The sequence below is a fragment of the Mus caroli genome, chromosome 17 (assembly GCF_900094665.2).
Source record: "Mus caroli chromosome 17, CAROLI_EIJ_v1.1, whole genome shotgun sequence".
NCBI lineage: Eukaryota > Metazoa > Chordata > Mammalia > Rodentia > Muridae > Mus > Mus caroli.
The window spans coordinates 31,076,291-31,091,164 of NC_034586.1; the positions used below are offsets into that span (position 1 = coordinate 31,076,291).

At 43.5% G+C, this 14,874-nt stretch overlaps 1 protein-coding gene across 1 annotated transcript in view; it reads left to right on the top strand.

Annotated features, from left to right (window-relative positions):
- Window positions 1-1,378, top strand: part of LOC110312454 (H-2 class II histocompatibility antigen, A beta chain) — a 6,399-nt gene extending 5,021 nt beyond the window's left edge. The window contains exons 5-6 of the mRNA XM_021186051.2: window positions 449-472; window positions 1,065-1,378. Of these exons, the coding sequence (XP_021041710.1) occupies window positions 449-472; window positions 1,065-1,078 (38 nt within the window). The 3' untranslated portion in view covers window positions 1,079-1,378. The remainder of the gene's footprint in view (window positions 1-448; window positions 473-1,064) is intronic.
- The last annotated feature ends 13,496 nt before the right edge of the window (window positions 1,379-14,874 follow it).

Here is a 14,874-nt window from a genome sequence, read left to right on the forward strand (position 1 = left end):
ACTGGGGGTGGTGGGCTGTGCTGCAGGAAGGAGCTGGACTGGGGGTGGTGGGCTGTGCTGCAGGAAGGAGCTGGACTGGGGGTGGTGGGCTGTGCTGCAGGAAGGAGCCGGGCTGCAGGTGGGAGGAAATGAAGGTCCCAGGAGAGACACTGGGATCTGATTTTGCTGGTTATGTGACCGCCACAGAGCCATGGTGTAGCTCATTCTGTGACTTCTGTCCCTGTCCACCACCCTCACTGTCTCCTTTCCAGAAGCTTCCGGCAATGAAAATGCATAGGCCTTCCTGTGTCAGTTTCATCCACTTGGGGGCCACTACTTAGGGTCTTAGTGAATACAGTTGGTGAGAGAACAATTCCAGCTAAGCTGCAGGACTGTTGCCTCTTGGGCTGTGTGAGAGGGCCCCTATTTTTTATAATAACACCTTTCTCTATCTGACTTCTTTTTGCAGGACCTCGAGGCCCTCCTCCAGCAGGTAATATTATCTGCAGGGTGGTGAGGGTGTGTGGGAAGGGTGTGAGGCAGCTATGCCTGGCACAGTCCTGGTTCCCAGTCTGTCTCTGCTGTGAGGTTGACAGTGTCATAGCTGCTATGTCACAGCCAGTGTCCATAGGAAGCTCCAGGGGTTGTCCCCAGCAGGAGGTTGCCCCATCACTTGAGTGGCGTCTTGAGTGGAGCCTGAGCCACAGGTTTAGACACCGAGAAGTTGTCTGCTTCTTGCCCCACACTGGCGACTGTGGCCGTGGACTTTGACAGTGGCAGGAAGAGGCTGAAGGTCCAGCAGAGGAGATGGATCCCTCCAATTTACCAAAAGATCGGATTCTCCATATTCCCTGGGAGGATGGTGGCTTCTTTTCCACATCCCACATGTTTGTGTCCTGTGAAGTTCTGTGGTTTAGGGGTTTAGCTGCTTTCACCTTTGCACAGGCAATGGCGAGGAGGTGGCATGGCCGTAACACCAGCTGTCTGTGTCTAACTCTATGAGATTCAAGAGTCAGGTATGGTCAGGGCATTTCAGTGACTGCTTCCCCTCTCCCTCCTTACACTGTTTCCTTTCTCTCCCACAGGGCTCCTGCAGTGACTCAGTGTTTTGACTGATTTGACTGTCTCAAACTGTAAGGCCTGCATGTCTCTGTTCTGAATTCCTGACTGCCAGTCTACCTGCCACTCTGACTCAGAGTCTAGCATGGTACTATTGTATCCACCACCTCAGCTCTTGTGATCTGGAGTCCCCCAGTCTCTGTCTGTAGCTCTGCTCCTTGGTGATTCCAGAGACTCCATCTGTGTACAGCAGGACCCCAGGCTTTCTGTCTTCGCTCTGTAGTAAACCAATGTATGCTTATTCCCACCTAGATTACAAATAAACGAGACTCAGACTCTGGTTATTTGATTTGGCTTTGATAATTGCTGGGGCCATGGGTGGTAACCCTAATCTACTCTTAACTGCTGGCCTGGCTACCTCCCCAGCAGTGTACCCCAAATACTTGCTGTATCTCTTGGCCTTGTGCCCATAGAACAGCAGCTCTTCACATGGTGGCTTTCTCCCTCCCCTCCTTCTTCCTCCTTTTCCTTCTCCACCCCCAACCAGGTAACTCAAAACCCACCTACCTCTAATTCCTCCAGTAATTGGCTATAGCCAATTTTATTTAATCCATAGTTTTAAATTAAGGAACAAAATTTGCACAACAAATGCTTGTAACCCTCGATAATTCACTCGTAGGCCTAGACTGTCAGATACAGAATTTAGCATTATAATACATAGCAACAGACCAAACCTTAACACCACTGTTTACAGCACACAGGCTGTTCTGTAAACATTTATCTCTTTTTCATAATTAACTTACTCTGAACTATTATATCCCGAACCTCCACAACTGAGCAGGGTGGGTAGGGTTATGTGGGACAAGGTGATCTAGCCAAACTGTGGGGAAGTAGCAGTTTCTACTACAAAGGTGACCAGAGGCACCCTGAACTCTATGTAAGGGTGGGCAGAGGAGGCGGGAGCCAGCTGTCACATCCCCATGGCCAGGACTTCTGCTGTTCAGTGTGCTGTTCTCATCCCAGCCTCCTTCAGGCAGAACTGTTGGGGATGGATGCCTATAACTTCTCTCACATGTGTCCTGTGAGGTCACTCTGACTGACCGAGGCTCACCATTTTTGAAAGATTACAGTCATTCAAATAAAAGCACTTTTTGTGGTTGCAAATTATAATCTTTTATTGCTGTTGCCCAACTTAGTCTTCTTTTGTTGCTGTTGTAAGGAAGCAGAGCTTTGTTTCAGACATGACTAGACACATAACTGATGAGACAGTCACCTCCCCTCAGCTGTTCCTCCATCTGCCCTGTCTCCTTTCACTGCATCTCTGGTGTGTGCACATCTTGTGTCTGTTTCACTGCCCTCCTGTGTGTGCACATGCCCTGTGCTGTGTTCGCCCTGTCTGTGAGTCTCATGTCTGGTTCACTGCCCTGAGCCTTTTCTCTCCGTTTTCCTCTGTCTACTTCTCTGTCACTCTCTGCCACTTGTTCTCTCCTCTGTTTGCGTTTCTGTTTTCTGTATCTCTCCTACTACCTCAAATCTCATCTTTCTATGTGTATTTCTGACTCTGTTGTATGTCTACCAATGTTTTGATAATTTTAGGGAAACCCTTCCTAACAAATCCTGGGTAACATACAACATTGAAAAATATTATCCTGTGCACAAAGATACAAACAGCTGGCACAGTGTTCATCATTATTATTGGGGAAACTAAGTTTCAGAGACTTAGCATGGAGACAGTTATGTCAGCTTCATGGAGTTCCAGATTTCCTCACAGTGTGTATGGTGAGTGGGGTGTGGGAGGGGCCTGTTAAGTAGTGGTAGCAGTTTGGTTTTGGAAGGCTTCTCACAGTTTGTGTTGATGGTCAGTTTGGAGATACATCTCTGGGCTTCCTAGATTCAGTCAAGGTGGGAAAACCTACCCTAAATGGGCTGAGGTCCCAGAAGGGGAAAAACAGAATAAAAGCAAGAAGGACTTGGACATTCATCTCTCTCTGCTTCCTGATGGTGGACTTCTGTGACCTCCCATCCTGCTATAGACCTTCCCTGTCATAACAAGCTGTACCTTCTTCTTTTTTTTCAAGATTTATTTATTTTATGTATTTGGGCACACTGTTGTTGTCTTCACACACACCAGAAGAGGGCATCAGATCCCATTACAGATGGTTGTGAGCCACCATGTGGTTGCTGGGAATTGAACTCAGGACCTCTGAAAGAACACTCAGTACTCTTAACTGCTGAGCCATCTCTCCAGCACCAAGCTGTACCTCCTGAAGTCAGAATAGCCCTCGGCTCCTGTAGCTCCTGTCTTTTGTTTTGGCAGAACAATGAGTAAAGTAATGTGAGACCTAACAGAAGTGGTGCAGCTGACTGTGGCTCTTGGTCCCCTCACTGGACATTCCAGCTCATAGGTGCACCATTGTCACACAGGCACATGGTGTTACTCCTGAGCTGACATTCTTAGTGGATGGAGCCCCTGTCACCTGTGAACATGGAGACTTCTGGATCTTAGTGCCTTTCTCTACCTGTCCCTAGGGAAGTCACCACAATCCTGAGGGCTGGAGCACATCCACAGGTATTTTTGTTTTTGTTTTTGTTAACATAGGTGAGCCTCAACACTTGGTCTAGAGAGATGACCTTAGCAGGATTTTTCATTTGTGGACAGGGTCAGAGTGAGGAAGTTTCTCTTTTTATCTTATGTGGTCCAGGCTGCAATGCAGGTTGCCAACCTGGGAACTATGGAGTCTATAGTCTGCACATGCTCCCCAAGGTTTTTCCAGAACAAGATATAGGTACACACACACACACACACACACACACACACACACACACACAGAGAGAGAGAGAGAGAGAGAGAGAGAGAGAGAGAGAGAGAGAGAGAGGGAGAGAGAGCTCAGAGGCTAGAAGAGGATACCAGATTCTCCGGAACTGTAGTTGCAGATGGTTATGTGTAGGCATTAATTTTTTAGAACCTACTTTTAATGAATTTTCAACCTTTACTCTATCCCACCACCCAGCAGAGGTAGTGGAAGAAAAATGTTATTAGGATATGGGGAAAATGAGCCGGTTTTGCAATGGTTCTTTTGGGGTGAACTCAATTTTCTTTGGCAGCAATTCAGTCCCATAGCAAACAACAAATATGGTTCAGTAGCTGCAGACCAGTCCTCTTAGCAGGCAGACACCACACATGAACCAGCAGCTGTAGTTCAATCCTAAAGAAAATGCAAGGCTCACCAACCTGCCTGAGGTCACTGAAGTGGCAGGAAGCCACAGGAACTTCTCGAGCAGTTCTTTGGCAAGTTTCTCTCAATGGATTCATTACCACAAGCAGAGCTCAACAACGCCATACAAGGCAAACCAATACATGTGTGTCTTTACTGAGGAATAGTGAGGCGGAGCAAACCAAACCAATGCTCTCTGCCCACTGTCTGTGGGGTCATATTTATACTTCATCACACATTCTTTTACATATCTGCTTTAGTAAGATATTCTTTCACTGTGTGCCCCAGCAAAACATCATTTGACACAACTGACTTTCCAAAGAAACTAGAAGTTTCCATTTCAATTATGAGCCACAGGTGGGTGCTGGAGACCTAAGTCATTCTCCCTGAAAGAGCAGCCATGGCTATTAGCCTGTGAGCATCTGTCTACCTCCCCAACACACCCCTGTAGTGATAGGGTATAGTAAAGCCTTTGTGTCTGTCTTTGAGTGAAATGTTTCAGCAAAGCTTTTTTTTTTTTTTTTTTTTTTTCTTTTTAATGTTTGGGTCAATCAGTAGAGGCTGAAAAATAGTTTTTGAGACTATTTAAACCTTGAAGAAATGTTTCTCTAGAGAATCTGCACTTGGTGCTACATGAAGACTTGTAGCTATAGCCACCTTGGTCCTAAGACACTTCTGGAAAACCTGTAGTTCTTACTTTTGATTATGGGTAGCCATGGTCACAAGGAAATGCGATTTGTGTGGGTTGTCTGCTCTCACTGGCAGCAAAAGCAAGATACCTTTGGTAACTAGAACCTTTCCCAGCCCCAATTAACCTTATTTAATGTTTGAATAAAGTAACTGGAGTGAGCTAGCTGTATGTCAGTCTATCTTAAAAAGGCTGGACCCCTCTGATTTTTTGAGAAATGAAGGCTTAGCATCTTGGTGAGTTTCTCTCTCTACTTTGGCATCTATGACCAACATCAATCAATAAATGACACCCAACATTGTGGACCAAGAGGGAGAGGAGTCTGGACTCACTGGGACTGGAGGTGAAAGAAGTTGTGCTTATAAGGAGGTAAGTGTGTCTCCAGGATTTGGACAGAGGTCATATGAAATTTACCAGCTTGTCTGAGTAATTTCTCAAGAGCAGAGGCATGTGCAGTTAATTCAATGTTTATCAGAAGTTAGCAGAGTAAGAGTGAAATAAAGATTATTGAGCTCTTTACATTAGTTAAACAGCATTGTCTATGATTTCAAGCCACTCCAAATGTTCAATTAAAATCTTCAGTATGGAAACAAGTGCTAAGGTCTTTAAGGTGGGCCCACCAGAGTGGAGAGGAAATACCTATGATGATTTGCTTTCTATGTACTTTTATTTCAAATGCCTTAGAACCATTGCAGAGTGAACAGTCAGAAATATACAGATCTAATGTATATCAGGGTAGGATTATCACGATAATCTGTCAATAAGTGAAGAAGCTCCTCAGAAGAAACTGGAAGTGAGACAGGTGAGGAAGAAGGAGAGGAATTTCCTCCGCTCTTCAGATGAGATAGGCCTAGAAGAGGAAGATACTGAATTTACTGCACAACCTCAAATACTAGTAAAACAAATAGAAAAGCTCTTAAGAGAAAAAGGTTATTTTCCAAAGACAAGGAAATAATATGAAAACCAAAATATAAAAATAAAAAATCCAGATGTTTACATAAGAATTAAACCAAGCAGAGCCCTTCTTGTTAAAGACATTAAAGTGTTTAGGGTCTTTAAGGTCTTGGGGCAGAGTTGAAGAACTGGGAAAAAGGACTAAATCTTTTGCTAAAATTACTCAAAGTCCTGAGGAGGCTTACACTGAATTTTACAAAGATGAATTTCAGCAGTGCTAAGATCGATAGCAGATCCATAAGTAAGAAATATGCTACTTGAATCTTTGGCTTTTGAAAATGCAAATAAAGAATGCCAAAAAGTGTAAGACCATTAAAATCTCAAGGTGCCTCGCTAGATGTTTGGATAAAAGCTACTGCTGATATTGGATCTTCTGTATACAATGCAGTTTTAACTGGACAAGCTTTAGCTAAAGATTTTATTTAACTCTCAGAGAACACGATGCTTTAACTGTGGGAAACTTAGAGATTTAAAAAAGAATGTAAACCAGGCAGTGGCAGCACACATCTTTAATCCCAGCACTTGGGAGGCAGAGGCAGGTGAATTTCTGAGTTCGAGGCCAGCCTGGTCTACAGAGTGAGTTTCGGGACAGCCAGGGCTACACAGAGAAACACTGTCTCAAAAAACCAAAACAGAGGGAAAAAAAAGACAGGCATATTTGAAAGTACTGGGAAGAAAGTATTTTGGCAAACTTATTAATTATGAAAGGCCAAAATTAAGGTTAATGGTTATCTTAGTTTGTGTTTCCTTTGCTGTGAATAGACACCATGACCAAGGCAACTCTTATAAGGACATTTAATTGGGGCTGGCTTACAGGTTCAGCGGTTCAGTCCATTATATCAAGGCAGGAAGCATGGCAGCATCCAGGCAGGCATGGTGCTGGAGAATGAGCTGAGAGTTCTGAGCTGAGAGTTCTGCATCTCCTTCAGAAGACATACTGGCATCCAGGCAGCTAGGAGGAGGGTCTCAAAGCCCACCCCCCACAGTGACACACCTCCTCCAATAAGGCCACACTTTCTTTTTTTATTATTACTAGATATTTTCTTTATTTATATTTCAAATGTTATCCCCTTTCCTAGTTTCCCCTCTGAAAATCCCCTAGCTCCCACCCCCATCAACCTACCCAGTCCTGGCCCTGGCATTCACCTATACTGGGGCATAGAACCTTCACAGGACCAAGGGCCTCTCCTCCCATTGATGACCGACTAGGCCATCTTCTGCTACATATGCAGCTAGAGCCATGAGTCCCACCATGTGTTTTCTTTGATTGGTGGTTTAGTCCGAGGAAGCTCTAGGGGTACTGGTTAGTTCATATTGTTGTTCCTCCTATGAGGCTGCCAACCCCTTTAGCTCCTTGGGTACTTTCTTTAACTCCTTCATTGGGGACCCTGTGCTCCGTCCAATGGATGGCTGTGAGCATCCACTTCTGTATTTGTCAGGCACAAGGCCACACCTTCTAATAGTGCCACTCCCTGGGCCATGCATATTCAAATCACTACAATGGTAAGTGATACTGAAATTGAAGGCTTAGTGGACACTGGGGTTGAGATGAGGTATTTATAATCTTGGAATCAAAATTGGCCTTTGCAACAAGTCTCTATTCAGTTTATAGGTAACAGAATGTCATTTCATGCGAAATAGAGTGTTTTGTTTATTAGATTAAATACATAGGGCCATAAGGCCAAGTAGGGAAGTTAAAACCATATGTGGCTGGCATAGCCATAAACCTATGGGGAAGGGGTTTCTTAGAACAATGGGGAGCTCAATTTAATGCTCCTCAAATTTTAGAAACAGCTCATAAAATGATGTTTAAAATGGGTTATATTACTGGAAAAGGTATTGGAAAAAATTATCAAGGAGGGTCACAGGTTGTCTATAAGCAGGACAAAGCAAACTGACTTTCCAAATTTAGACTAGGAACTACGGCTAATAACATACCAACAGCCCTGCCTTTAAATTGGCTGACCAATAAGCCTGCATAGATAGACCAGTGAATCTTAGCAAAAGAAAATTTACAGGCACTTGAGCAAGAACAATTGGGTGCTAAACATATTATGGAGTCTACTAGTCCTTGGAATTCTCCTGTATTTGCAATATAAAGGAAATTTGGAAAATTGAGAATGTTAACAGATTTAAGAGTTGTAAATAAAGTAACTCAGCCTATAGGGTCTTTGCAGCCTTGAATTCCTTTGCTTTCCAAAACACCCAGAGATTGGCCCATAATAGTTATTGATTCAAAATATTAAAAATTATTATTATTATTATTAAGACAGGGAAAATTTTGCTTTAATTGTGCCCATGTATAGTAATATTAAACCTGTGAAAAGATATCAGTGGAATGTTTTCCCTCAGAGAATGTTAAATTGTCCAATGTATGTCAATATTTTATGCAACAACTGCTAGAAGTAATTTGTAGACTATTTCCTCAGTTCATTATTTACCATCAAATGTATAGTGAGTTGTTCTGCTGCTGCTGCTATATATTCAAATGCTAAATTCTGTATCCCAAGATCTGGTTGCCTATGACCAAGAGATCCTCATGTATACCACCTTATGTTGTGTAAATCTTGCCCCCTAAGTTATCCCTGATTGGTCAATAAAGATGCCTACAGCCTGGACTGAGCAGAAGAGAAAGGGTAGAACAAAAGGTTCTCAAGCTCGGGGTCTGAAGCAGGGACCTCAAGGAGAGAAGAAAGGGATGAGGAAAGAAGAAGGCACCATGAGGTAGGTGGATCATGAGTGCTTGGCCATTTGGGCCAGTCAGTTGGAGTAAGAGTGGTCTAGTTGGAACATGGTCAGTGATATCTCGGATTTTGACAGGGAAATAGACAAAACAGCACAGAGGGTTGATATTTGCCCAGCTCTACTGCTTTAAGGCTTATTATAACTATAAAGGTTTTGTGTCTTTTATTTAGGAACTAAATGATCTAAGGTGAGGTAGAAACCCCCAAATAATATTTACCACAATATACATTGTTATTTTATTGACTGGTTCTGTTACAGATACCTTAGGATAAAATGTTTAATGAAACATGAGAGATTTTACTTTACTGGGCACTACAGATTACACCTAAAAAATACAGGAAGGAAATGCTATAAATTATTTTGGATTTAAACTCAATCAACAAAAAATACAACTATAAAAGGTTCAGATTAGAGAAGATAAATTAAAAACTCTTAAAGATTTAAAAAATTATCAGGAGATATTAACTGGTTATGCCCTACTATTGGATTAACTACTCCAGTGTTAAGTAATTTGTTTCAAACCTTGCAAGGTGATTCAAATATAAACAGTTCATGTAAATTAACAGCTGAAGCAGAAAAGGAGTTGGCCCATATAGAAAGGAGAATACAAGGTGCCTAAGTGGACAGATTAGATCCTAAACTTGACTGTATTTTAGTTATTTTGCCCTCCACTCATTCTCCTACTGGAATAATGTTACAAGATATTTGAATCCGTTTCTATTTACCATGTAGCTCAGCCCTTAGCACACACTTTTAATCACTCTGGCTGGAATACAGACATGCCTTTAGTACTTACTTTTAATCCCCAACAATGAAGGTGTCTTAGTTTGGGTTTCCATTGTTGTAAAGAGACACCATGACCAAGGCAACACGTATAAAGGACAGCATTTCACTGGGGCTAACTTACAGTTTCAGAGGTTCAGGACATTATCATCATGGCAGGAAGCATGGCAGGGTCTATGCAGACATGGTCCTGGAGAAGGAGGTCTTGATCCAAAGGCAACCAGGAGAGACTGACTCCCAGGCAGCTAGGATTAATTTAATTTAATTCCTCAACAAGGCCACATCTCCTAATAGTGCCACTCCCTGGGCCAAGTATATTCAAACCACCACAGGAAGTAAAGTAAACTGTGGAAGGAGGCAACCATGTTTGAAAGTGATAATTAATTGAATGGTAGAAAAATAATGACAAACCAGAGAAAGATTTGTTAGAATAGGATATGCCCAACTCTCATGAGAAGAATAAAAGGGAAGCTACTTAATAGAGAGGCAGACAGTGCGGGAAGAGAGTACAGTACAGGAATACAGTAGAGTTTGTGGAGAACAATTTGGATGGAGACCGGAAGAAAAGCCAGATTGAATAAATAACCTAGAGACGAGTTTGAGCCAGAACAGCTGAGTTGAACAAGCCAGCTAGAGATCAGAAAGAACAGGGTGAGCTATTCAACTGTAAGTCTCAGAGGCTGAAAACATTCTAGGCCTAGATTAGATTGTACAGAGGCTAGAATCTTCCAGGACTAGGCCTAGGTAGGTTAGCAGACTGTTGTAGAACATCTGCCAGTTCAGCTGCTTGCTTTTTGCAATTTCTACCTTCTTTAACTCTTTGCTATTCTGTGGCCAAAAGCCACTGGTTCCTGGCAGTTTAACTTCTGCTGGTAGAAGCAGAGGATTAAGAAAAAGGCTTAGATCTCCGAGTCCTTTTCCTTCTGGCTCAAGGGCCTCTGGATGGCCAGGAGAGTGTCTCTGAGTTCGTTATCACTTCCTGAGCCAGAGAGAAAAGAAAAAGAAGTGTAACTTTAATTTTTTCATACACCTATTTTTAATGATGGTTCTTAAACACTTTAACCTCCTTTGTAGCCAACTACCCTCCAGAGGTAGTGGGAAAGAAAGGATATGGAAGATGGAGGGGCAGGGGAATGAACCTGTTTAGAAAGGTTTTCTGGAGAAACTCCCATCTGTATTGTCTGGAAATCGGCAGTTCAATGCACAGGTTAGCAAGCAGTGGCAGCTTCGATCCACTCACAAACACTTCATGGATACACCAGCAGTCCAGTTCGGTAGAGTCTGGTTAGCAGCATGAATCAGCAGAGGTGACACAACCTAGCAAGGACAGCCAGGCCTCCGCCTCATCCTGGAGGGATGCTAGGAGGAGTTCTTGACTGTGTCTCTCTCAGCAAAGCAAAGATCAGTAAAGGCACAAGACACAAGCTTTGCACAGATAGCTAGCAAGCCTAGCTCAGTCGATGTCCCTGTCCATCAAGTTCTATTTATACCCTCCAAACATCATGCCCTCCACAGGTCTTGCCTCAGCATGTGAGTCTGTCTCAGCTGACATCACTCTGCCAATCAGCCCAAGTCTGCAGAAGTGGCAAGAAACTGCAGCACACTATCTGCAGAAGGTTTTTGGTGCTTTTCTCATTATGGAATTCAGACAAATGCCACTCAACTATGCAATGTAAGGCAGACCAATACACATGTGTTGTTAGCAAAGAATCCTTCATCATGTGTCCTTTCACGTACTTGCTTTAGCAGAACATCCTCTCTCCTGTGTCTGTTTCAGCAAAATGTTCCTTCTCTAGTCTGCCTTTGTCTTTCACCTGTGTCCACTTGAGGAAAACATTCCTTTATGTGTTTGCCTCAGCAAAACACCATCTAAACAATTTTCCAAAGAACCCTGAAGTTTCCACTTCAGGAAGAAAGGAAGAAGGTCAAGCACAGATGTTGTGGGTTGTTCTGGTACTGTTTGTATTCTGATGTTGATTCTGCTTCCTCAAGAGGGGCTGCCCTCTTGAGGAGTGGATCACTTACTCAGGTGACTTTATGTGAACCTTCTCCCCATTTTAACTGGTCAAATAAAGGCTAGAGCCTGTGATTGGGCAGTGGAAGGGAGAAGTGGGGCTGGAGATTTGAGAGAGTAAAAGAGTAGAGGAAGAGTAGGGAACAGGGAGGAAGGGGAAGAAGAGGTGGAAGGAAGATGGAGCAGAACCACATGGCCTGGTAGTAAGAGATCTCATAGCTGGGGAATAGAGTAATGTAGTGGTAGATCTGCCCAATCTAGGCAGACAGCTTACAAATATTATAACTGAGTTGTGTGTTTTCTGCATGGGCTTATTGGGTTGGAGATTTACTGCAACACACACACACACACACACACACACACACACACACACTTTGGCTGGGCCTGACTACCTGTTTCATCAATTCTACAAGTGTTCGTGCACACTTGTATACATGCACATATACCTATATTTATGTATGAACATATATATAGATAGACAGACATAAACATATATACACTTGGCACAGCCCCCAAACCCACACTTTATTTCTTCTCTATGTCAATTTATACCTTCTTAGACAAAAATTCTTTATGAAATTACCTCATAGATAAAAGGGGAGTTGCAGATGATGTCAATAGTGAGTACAAATCAGTGTTTCACTCTATAAGCTCACTATAAGTTCAAAGCAACAGTTTCACATGGCCTTGCTTTATCCTAGAGCACACCTGTGGCTTCATCCTTGGATCTGACCTAGAATGAATGTTTTTCCTTGATCACAAATTTGTTTCAAGCCTGTTTGTCTTAGTGAAATTTATGAAAGCTCATTGTAGTCCTTATTATGCAACCTTTACCTACTCTTCTATGAGGAGGGGGCACAACTAAAACCATTTCTTTAAACTTTCTTCCTAAACTTATTTGAACCAAATTAGGAATGCTGTAAAGTCATTAATTCACCTGAACAGCATTAATTCAAGAAAGTTCATCTTCATGTTGATCTGCAGGAAATTTGCTCAGTAGGGTGGGCTGATACCCAGGAATCATTAGACTATGTAATAATAGCAGGAAAGGTTTATCAGTGGCAAGAAGTAATCCTAGGATGAATTCTCTGGGGCTGTGCCTCTTCAGAGTGCACCCATTGAAGGCAGATGAAATGGAGGGTCATGTTTTGTGCTTTCTGCATTGTATCCTAAGCTCACTGATGCAGCTGGTATGGATGGAAATTCCTAAGGTTTTATAAGAAGCCTCAATGTCTTCCTAATGCTAAGCATGCAGACAGCAGTTGGTGAGTGGAAAGACTGGAGTAACATGCTTAAAAGTTTCAGCAGCACAGTCTCACATAAGGTGGCATAACCCCCAAGAGTGAGTCTTGGACAGAGGAGAGTCTGTGATTCTGATCTTTAGCCCAGATACCACTAGTAGTGTTTTCCCTGGGGGGCAGTGGGGAGAGTATGGACAGTGTGGACAGTGTAGACAGTGTGGAGACAGTGTGGACAGTGTGGAGACAGTGTGGATAGTGTGGACAGTGTGGAGACAGTGGGGACAGTGTAGATAGTGGGGACAGTGTAGACAGTGGGGACAGTTGGGACAGTGGGGACAATGAGGACAGTGTGGACAGTGTAGACAGTGTGGACAGTGTGGAGACAGTGGGGACAGTGGGGATAGTGTGGACAGTGTGGAGACAGTGGGGACAGTGTAGACAGTGGGGACAGTGTGGACAGTGTGGACAGTGTAGACAGTGTGGACAGTGAGGACAGTGTGGACAGTGAGGACAGTGTGGACAATGAGGACAGTATGGACAGTGTGGACAATGAGGACAGTATGGACAGTGTGGACAGTGAGGATGGTGTGGACAGTGTGGACAATGTGGAGAGTGAGGACAGTGTGGATGGTCTGGATGATGGGGACGGTGGGGACAGTGTAGACGATGGGGACAGTGGAGACAGTGTAGACGATGGGGACGGTGGGGATGGTGGGGACGGTGGGGACAGAGGATTCTGTGCCCTCAGCTGCTGCCATAGACTCTAAACCATGTTGTCTGTCTGGGAGTTTGATCCCACAGGCCCGTGCCTCCATCAGTAGTAGGAATGAGGTCAGAAGCTTGGGGTTCTGTTGCTCCCAGGACTCAGGTTATTTACAGGGATTCCTTGAGCCCCAATTGCCCTAATCTGTCTAGAGACATTCTTTAGCCACATTCACCACACAGCTTCCAGCATACTTTTGTGGTGCAGGGGAATCTATGTAGCTTCCATCCCAGCTTCATTTAGGAGGTGTGGCATCTACACCTCTGTCTGACCCCAAAGCCTGTGGTTTCTCTCCCTCCCTTCTACCCATGTATTTACTCCAGTTGTTCACACTGTTGTCCTTTTCTGATGCTCTCATAACTGTTTTCCATTTCTTTTTCTGCTTTGAGAATCTTTTCTTCTTTTTGTGAGAACAGAGGAGATGTACCCTGTCACTGTCACAAACTCAAAGCTTTCTGTACCAAATATTTTTTTAAAAAATAGTTATCTGTATATTTTATGAACATCTAAAATATAGTCATAGCCATGCACCACATGACGAAGTTTTGGTTAACAAAGGGCCACATACCCAGCTGTGGGACTAAAGGATCCTGCCATCTCAGCTTGGAGAGTGAACTCTGTCACTGTAGGAGTTACTTCTCTTGGTGCTGTGACATATGAGTGACAGAAGCATCTTACGAGGGGAGGGAGGGAAGGAGGAGGGTTTGCTTTGGCTCACAGTTTTGGGGGATACAGTCTATCATGATGGGGTAGACAAGGGGAACATGAGGTGTTTGATCACACTGCATCCACAGTCAGGATGCAGAGAGAGGTAAAGTCTGGCTCACTTTCTTTTCTGGCCAACACACAGGACACTGCTACCTATATTCAGGTTGGTTCTTGCTACTTCACATAAATATTTCTGGAAATGCAACAGAGGTGCACAAGAGGTATATCACCTTGACGAGAATAAAAAGTTTTGAGAACAATTTTGACATTTGATAACATTTTAAAAAACCTTTATCCCTTTTGAGATTTAAAGTTCATTTCATAGTAGTTCCTTCCTTTTTTTTTTTTTTTCCTTCTCTCTAATTGTTTAGACAGAGGCTTCCTATAAAGCTCCAGCTTGCATTGTGTAGACCAGGTTAGTCTTAAACTTGTGACGACTTTCCTGCTTTGTCCCTGGAGTGCTGGGATTACTGGTGTGCACCTTGTGCCTTGGTACAGCATGTAAACTGAGGCAGATTTCACACCCCACCTCTCTGTACCTGATTGGAGACAGATGAGAGTGGTCAGGGCTGGGAACAAAAAGAAGAAAGTTCAACCTTGACTCAGATACACAAGCATTCTGGGCTGCATTTGGTTGTTCCTGTGACACTGGACATGGGATTACATGAATCTGGCTCCAGTAAGCTCCAAAATGGAAGACAAGAAAAACCAAACCAAACCCAGCA